Here is an 8,461-nt window from a genome sequence, read left to right as displayed (position 1 = left end):
AATCATCTAATTAAAAATTATGAAAAAGAAAATATTAAATTAAAAAATCATATTCAAACACTAATTGATAAAAATATATTCAAATGTTAAAAGAACATTTGAAGTAATAACATTCACCTATTTGGAATAAGTTTTTAGTTTAAATCAGTTTTTCCTTATTTATTCAATTAAATAAAATTTTCATATTTCAAATTAACTTATTTGATTAATGTTGAAGTTTTTTCAATTAACAATATATGAATTTATTAATGTGAAAATATAAAATAAAATTAACGGGGGACACATTTATGAAGCCCAATTAACATTTATGCAGATACAAAAGACACAGATATGGTAAGATTTGGTTTCCCATTTGGTCGACTTGGTCATGGAAAAGAAAAGGAAAATCCAAGACTCAAAAACTCAAATAGAAGCTACTAATAACAAGTATCCGCGGAAACAAAAATCACGTTGGCGGGTCTCTCTCCTTCCTCCTAACTCAAATAGATGCTAAGACTTTTTATTTCTTGTTTTCATTATTGATTATCCTTTTCACAGCCACGCTTTCTTTGCTTTCACTGATTATCACCCTCCCCTTCCTATTGGTTCCTCTTTTCTTATTTTTAATTAATCTTTCTCGTCAAGTCTTAGATTTTTTTGTTTGCTCTCTCTCTCTCTCTCTCTCTCTACTTCGTGCTAATTTCTGTGGGTATGGAACACATATTATTTATGTGGTAGAGATCGAGGGTCGACCGTGCTGAAAAGAGAGATTGAACGCATGCTACTTTTTCCCCTCCAAAGAGATTGCTTTATCTATGGTAGAGCTGCTTAATGTTAAATTCGTGGTGATTTTGCTGCTTTAAGAACTCGGAAACCATTGGCTAGCTAGCATTCTGTATCTGATCGGTTCAAGGGAAAAGAAAAGGACTTGCGCTTCTGCAGAATTCTTTCTCTGTAAGTTTGCCTCTTAATTATCCTATGTATCCTTTTCTATTCTATGGCGTTACTTTAGTTTAAACCTTCTTTAGTATTTCATTCTTAGGTTTAAACTTTAAAAACTCGATCTGCATGTTCCGTATCATATAACCGCGCGCATGGGTATCGCACAAGAGAAATTATAAGATGATGATCCGGAGGATTAATTAGTATGGTCTCCATCGGTTAAATTTCATGGGACATATATAATCAAGTTTTAATAAAAAAACTTAAAAATTTAAAATTTCAGTTTAATGAAGATTGATCAAGACCACAATCACATGATAATCTTAGAATATTTAATAATTTATTGTCTAATAGGTGAATGGAACCATCATCTATGGTTAATTTTTCACATTAAAATTATAAACTGTGTTTTAGGATTCTAACTCTTTTTAGTTAAATTGGTCTTAATCCAGTATCCTTAAAAACAATTATCTTGAAACTCATATCTTGTTCTGGATAATTTTATTTTTATAGATTTTGAGACATGGCTCATTTAGTGTCTATAAGAAAACATAAAGACAAAATATTCATATCAAAAGTCAATACGAGAATAGCAATTCCATGTCAGACTCCATATCTATCAAAAGTTCATTAGTGTTTTGATATGTACTGATAAATGAGAATCAAATATCATTTTTGCGTTCATTTAAAGCTCTTTTTCCATTTTAATTTCATTGTACCTTTCTCGTTTTTTTTCGGAACATTTTGAATTCAAATTGCATAAGAAAAATTAAGAATTCACGTTGCTTAACGACAAGTTGATCCAAACAATAGGAAGAAATAATGGGTCAAAAAGGAAGATTTCAATCCGGAATATAATATTTGTTTCTCTTGTGTATATTGAGCAAATATAGTAAGATATGTTGCATGCTTCTTATTCAATGTTATTTGAAGATTGAAAGTCCACTGCTTCCGACATTTCAATTTAGATTTAGGACATATTTATTTTCGACATTATGAGTGAAATTGATTTAGTCAAACATCTCAACTACTTTCAATCATTTAAAAATAAATTTATAAAAATCAAATCTACTCAACTTTAAGAAAAATGAATTCTTAAGTGATGAACATTGGTGCAATTTTACTTTACATTTAAATGGCTTTTTATTCTTATAAATATAATCTATTTATTTTTAGTTCTTAAATTTTTTTACTAAATTCATTTCTAGATATTAAAATTTAAAATAAAAAGATTTTTCACCACTTAAAAAACGACAACAACTTGCATTTAAAGATTGTAAAAAACAGAAATATTCAGCAGCTTGTGAATCAGATTCACAAATTAGCTGCTGAATATTTTTGGCTCTCCAGCTGATCAAGGATGGAGACATTTATTTTCATCCTGATCAGTCTCTTATAAATGGCATTCGTGAGTTCATGCACATCTATAGGGAAGGCAATTAGTGTGCCAAGACTGGATCATCTTCGTCAGACAATATCCAGTTCTGGAATTTTTGTCCTTCGTCTCTTAGATCTATTTGTTTAGCAGATGCTTTGAGTATGTGTTGGCCTCGAGGCTCAGCTTTCTTCTCTTGTCTGTTACTTTTCCTATGTATCGAAAAAAATCCATCACACATGTACAATTAGTTGGGTACCAACTAGAAGTCTCAAATCCCAATACGTAATAATTATACAAAACAATATATGTCATGTAATTAATAAGTAGTGGCATTTATGAAGATTAAAATCATAAAAAATAAATTAAAATCACATAAGTCCCACATAAATCCATCATTACTTTCATATTTTTGAGTTTTGAGATGAATATTTTTATTTGTTGCTGTACCTTATAATGTTGGGTATCATCTTTGAAGTCAGCAGTTTGGCCAGTTGTTTTTATATTTTTTCAATACATGGATAGTTGTTTAATATTTCACACTAGTATTTATTCTTTTAATTAGTATGGATAATTTTGTATTGACTAGCTTAATTTTCTTTTTTTTTTTCTTTTCCGGCTCTAATGTGTAGCTCTGGGACACTCCTAATGATAACTGATATTGGTGAAGGGGAAGAGTTACAAAATCCCCGCTCCTTTAAGGTACATAAATATAATTGAATTTCACTATTATGTTTACTGGCGATGTTTTCGAAATTTTATACTTTCAATACCAATTATTATTATTTTCTTAAAAACTAAACTTGGATATATATTAGAACTAACCAATCTACTAATCGGAATTCATGTTAACAGGTGCATAGTAAAATCTGCACAGAACTCGCAAAATTAGTGGATAGAATCTCAAGAATAGTTCCAGACATAGAGGCGGCAAGGCCAGGATTCTCATCAGGAATAGAGTCTCTGTGTTTGCTGAACAATGCAATTGATAAAGCTAAACTACTTCTGCTACATTGCTCTGAATGTAGCAAACTCTACCTGGTGTGTACTCCATTTTATTAAAAAAATAAATAAATTATACTATTTCCTATCTTAATTATAAGAAGAAAATTATACTTCACACTTATTAAAAAAATTAATTATTTTTATTAAATTATGTTATTTTTAATTAAAAAATAAATAACTTTCTTAAATTATTCTTTATTAGAATCTGATATCAAACATATTTTTTTTTTACCTTATTAAATGAAGAATATTTTAGGGAGAATCTCATTAAATATAATATAAGTAATCAAGATTTATTTATATTTAAAATAAAAAATAAGAAATTTTTATTGCCTATATTCGAGACAGAAATATCTAAAACTAGCTAAGGTAGAGAAATGCTAATAAAACATTCTCTAACATATTTTTTTAAACATATTCTTTATTATTATTGGTTAAAATTATTAAAAATCACAAAATTCTGCTATTCTTACCTCTTATCTAACGAGTCTCATACACGACTTTACAACTTCTAATTAATTTAACTAAGAATAAAAAGTGTGTTGCTACTGTTTCTCCCAAGCTTATAAGCTACGAGTCTATGACAATAAGCAACTAAAAATATGTATGATCTAATCCCTTATCAGTGGATTATACTTACAGGTTGCATGATACTGATGATAGTTTCGTTGGTTTTAATATTTCTTTCAGGCTGTGACAGGGGATACAGTACTCTCAAGATGCCTAAAGGCAACAAGATCATTAGAGAAGAGCTTAATCCAAATTCAGGATATGGTTCCTGTTATGTTGGCTGTAGAGGTTAGCTAAGTTATATTCTGTATTTTCATTTTCCTTCCTGATGCTATTGAATTATTACGATTCTTTTAACCGCATCAAGCTATCAGATTAAATGGTGATTTGTTTGTTGACACTGAAATATGGCTCGCAGGTTTCTAGAATAATTCATGATCTTGAGTGTACGAGATTTGTTCTGGACCCTAATGAAGAAGAGGCTGGGAGGTTTGTGAGAGAGTTGCTTACTTTAACCTCAGATTCAGTTGATGATTCTGAAGTTAAAGCTCTCCAGTTTGCAGCATCTCGATTGAATATAACATCCCCAAAAGCCATCATAATAGAACAACGATCTATTAGGAAGTTGCTAGAAAAACTTGGACCAAATGACCTCAAAAAGAAGAATATACTGAGATATCTTCTGCATCTACTGAAAAGGCATGGAAAGCTCATGGTGGGAGAACATGTGGAGAAGCTCTATTCTCGTTCTGAGGAACAAGCTGCAACTGAGAACTCGAGTCACGGTTCTCTACGAAGCAACCATGTTGAATCAGACTCAAGCATGAACTATGGTCAGTATAAAACTCACACCAATGAGTTAAGTGGAGTTGCACCCCTTGAGGAGTATTATAAGTGCCCAATATCCTCAAGGTTGATGTATGATCCTGTTATCATTGAGTCAGGAGTAACATATGAAAGGATCTGGATAAAAAAGTGGTTTGATGAGGGTAATGACATATGCCCCAAAACAAGAAAGAAACTAGTCAATATGGGATTAACTCCAAACATGGCCATGAAAGACTTGATATCAGAGTGGTGCAAAAATAATGGAGTCTCCATTCCAGACCCTAGTAGGCATGCAGAAGATATTCGCACATGGGAAACTTCAAACACTTCCATTAACAGTTTAGCAAGCTATTTCAATGATTTCACCGCACCGGTGGATCTTAGTAACATGTCAATTGGGTCATTGGATACTAGTTTTAGTTCAGATGCCTCACATTGTAAGACCACAAGTGGCTCAAATTTGATGCAGACCAAGAGCCGTGACAATTCTCACAAACATCAGGCTCATACAGAGATACATGATACTGATTTGATGCTCTTGCCTCAACTCTCTGATCTTCAATGGGATTCTCAATGCAAGGTCATTCAAGATCTGAAAGATCATTTGAAAAGCAATAGCCAAGCTTTTGTTTCTGTATCAGCAGAGAATTTCATAGAACCACTCGTGAGGTTTCTGAGCAATGCATATGATCTGCGTGATGTTCAAGTGCTGAGAGCCGGAAGTCAGCTTCTGTTGGAGTTTGTGAACAACTGCAGGCATGATTTCTTTTCCCCTTTCCCAATTTTGTTCTTTGCATATTGCTTACTTGCTTACATTTTTCTATTTTCATTTCACAGTTATGTTTTGTCTAAATTAATTGACATCTATCCTTTAAACTAATATTCACTTGCAAATGTGGTCTTTCTAATGTTCAAAACTCGTTTTGGTTGTCTGACTCATTGTTTCAGTTCTTCCCATTTAAATATTTGGAGATTGTTCAAACATATTTCATTTTTTTTCCTGTCTTAAAATTAATTGTGTTGTCGCTTTATCCGTGCCCCTGCTTTTGATATTAGAATGACTCTTCTTTTGTGATTTTCTTGCAGAAATGGTAAGACTAATTTGAGTGAAGATACTTTCATTATGTTGGCAAGTTTTCTCGATTCAGAAGTGATAGGAGAAACTCTTGCCATAATGGAAGAACTGTCAGGATATGGGTTTGGTAAAACTAAAATTGCAGCATCTAGTGCTCTCAGTTCTATTCTAAACATGCTTGATTCCGAAAACAAAGGTTTCCAACAGCAAGCTATTAGAATAATGTACAACTTGTCCTTCAGTGGTGAAGTTTGTCACCGCATGCTATCTCTCAGGTGCATCCCAAAATTGCTGCCATTTTTTAAAGACAGAACCCTTTTGAGATACTGTATATATATATTGAAAAATCTCTGTGACACGGAAGAGGGTAGGAAATCTGTTTCTGAAACAAAGGGATGCATATCTTCTGTTGCTGAAATACTTGAGACAGGCAATAACGAGGAACAAGAACATGCGTTGGCTGTTCTAGTTTCTCTATGTTCTCAACATGTGGATTATTGTAAGTTGATAATGCGTGAGCATGAGGAAATCATGGGCTCTCTTTTCTATATCTCACAGAATGGAAATGACAAAGGAAAGGAAAGTGCGTTGGAATTGTTCTATCTTTTGAAAGATGTTGACATTGCTGTGAATAAAAATTGTCCTGAGCCAAATATCAACAACTCTTGTCGAGATTCTAACAGTCACGACCGTGAAGAAAAAAAGCCATTAAAAAGATCCACGTTTCTGAAGAAACTATCACAGTTCTCAAAGTCCAGTTCTCATGCAACAAAATCCAAAAGATGACAATGAATTCCTCTGCATTTCAACCCACAGTAACAACCTTGCGATCTTATTATAGGTTTTGCCTTTTCTAGCACTTATTTGCGGCATTTTTAGCTTTGAAGATTCATTTGCAAATCATCTGCTACTTAATTTTGCAGTATAACAACAGGTAGTATGAGGATGTATAGTTGTGCTTTATGAGTTTTGACATTCCGATTTAGGGCTTGTTAATTGTTAAGGAAGTAGACAGTTTTTGTGATTTCTCTTTTCCTTCATACTAGGTAGACCAATTACACATTTCTTGTTTATTCTCATTGTGTATATATTTAACACTTCACAGTATTTGGCTATTACTGTAAAATAGATATTGGTGTAATAAAGGTGTTTGCCAATATTATTTTTACTTATCTTCATTTGATCCTGGTAGTTGTTGAAACTTGAAACCATGGGTGTGTTTTGCTGAATCTGTCGACTTCACCCCCCCCTTTTCAGTTTAAGATGTTGTTGCTCAAATAATCAACCCATATAATTTTAAAAACTAAAATGGCTTACCATCAATGCAAACAGCCAAGCAGATTGTACAAGAGTTATGGTTGGCTGTGATCCATCAGCAGCCTCAGTTATGAAAATATCTTCCAGTTATCAAATCGGATTATCCAATAAACCTGACAATTTAAATTAAATCAATTGACTATCATTTTTTTAAAATTGACTATTATTAATTAAATCAATTGACTGTCGTTTTTTTAAAAAATTGGGACCACTAGCATGTTGTCACCAAAAGTAAAACTCTAATATTTTCTTAAAAAAATGTTAGAGGAAAGATTAAAATCGTGATTCTTGAAATAAAAAAAACATATTTTTACGGCTACACTTAAGTGTTCATTTAAATATTTAATACAAAATATGACATTAATATAAGTTTTATGTGAAAATAGTTAAAAATTCAAACTTTTTTTTTTAATTTATTATATTTTTATAATATTATATATTATCTTTTAAAATATAATATATTAGATTAAATTTTATTTTCATATAAATTAGAATATGTATATTTATATAAGTTTTATTTTTATTTTATATATTATATTTATTTTTTAAAATAATACTTATGATTTAGTGACACTATTTTTTTTTTATCTATATTAAGATATTCATGTTATTTATTGTGATATAGATTAAAAATAATATCAATAAATCACACACATAAATATTTTTAAAAATAAAAAATACTAACATTTTATTTAATTACGTATCTTTACTATATAATTTAATTTTTTTAAAAAAATTGCATACCTTATTAAATAAAATTAAATATAAATAAAAATTATTATTATAATAAATAATAAAATATCTTAATATAAGTAAAAAAAATTCTCATTAAATCACATATAAATATTTAAAAAGATAATAAAATACTGTCATTTTATAAAATTCTAATTTATATAAAAAAATTTACATCAAAGATAAAATTTATTATATATTTACTCTATAAAATAAATTTTAAATATAAAATTAAATATTTTATAAACAGGCAATAAGTGGAAAAAAATTATTTGATTTTATTAAAATCTAATGATCCAATTCAAATTAACCCAATTTTAATTAATTTGATTCAGTTCGAATTCGCAAAAGAAATTCAAAAATCAAACTAAAGTAATCTAATAAAATATAATTAGTTAAGATTTAATTTTATCCTAAACCCAAACCACTCCAACCCATAAACAACCCTAATACCTTCAACTAGATTTATAAAACTTGCTCTAAACTTTAAAATAAATAAAAAAATCCTTCCAGAAAGCTACTGTTGAAGCTTCTGGTGGGGGGTGGGCTTGGGAGCGGGAGGGGAGGGGGTAGTCTTGGTTAGTAATTGAGTGTTGTTTAAACCCATCAAGATGGCATCCTAAGATTTATTTGTAATAAACTAGAAACACAATACATAGACCAACCAAAACCCAACCAGGGATTCGATTGATTAGCTA

General features: G+C 30.4%; 1 protein-coding gene across 1 annotated transcript; it reads left to right on the top strand.

Moving 5' to 3' along the window:
• The first annotated feature begins 373 nt into the window (after positions 1-373).
• Positions 374-6,899, top strand: LOC100775550 (U-box domain-containing protein 5). Its single transcript, XM_003516520.5, has 6 exons — positions 374-933; positions 2,929-2,998; positions 3,152-3,337; positions 3,992-4,099; positions 4,230-5,395; positions 5,726-6,899. The coding sequence occupies exons 2-6, from the start codon at positions 2,945-2,947 to the stop codon at positions 6,498-6,500; spliced, it is 2,289 nt and encodes a 762-aa protein (XP_003516568.2). The 5' UTR covers positions 374-933; positions 2,929-2,944; the 3' UTR covers positions 6,501-6,899.
• The last annotated feature ends 1,562 nt before the right edge of the window (positions 6,900-8,461 follow it).

Source organism: Glycine max, chromosome 1 (genome assembly GCF_000004515.6).
Source record: "Glycine max cultivar Williams 82 chromosome 1, Glycine_max_v4.0, whole genome shotgun sequence".
NCBI lineage: Eukaryota > Viridiplantae > Streptophyta > Magnoliopsida > Fabales > Fabaceae > Glycine > Glycine max.
The sequence above is the reverse complement of the archived record's forward strand: the minus strand, read 5'-3'. Positions and strand labels throughout refer to the sequence as shown.

What these genes read in the sequence shown, in the direction of transcription:
- LOC100775550 (XM_003516520.5), top strand. Translation starts at nt 2,945, where the DNA reads ATGATAACTGATATTGGTGAAGGGGAAGAGTTACAAAATCCCCGCTCC. An exon ending in AAAATCCCCGCTCCTTTAAG is followed by an intron (nt 2,999 to 3,151) that starts GTACATAAATAT and finishes TCATGTTAACAG; the next exon opens with GTGCATAGTAAAATCTGCAC. An exon ending in CTGTTATGTTGGCTGTAGAG is followed by an intron (nt 4,100 to 4,229) that starts GTTAGCTAAGTT and finishes TATGGCTCGCAG; the next exon opens with GTTTCTAGAATAATTCATGA.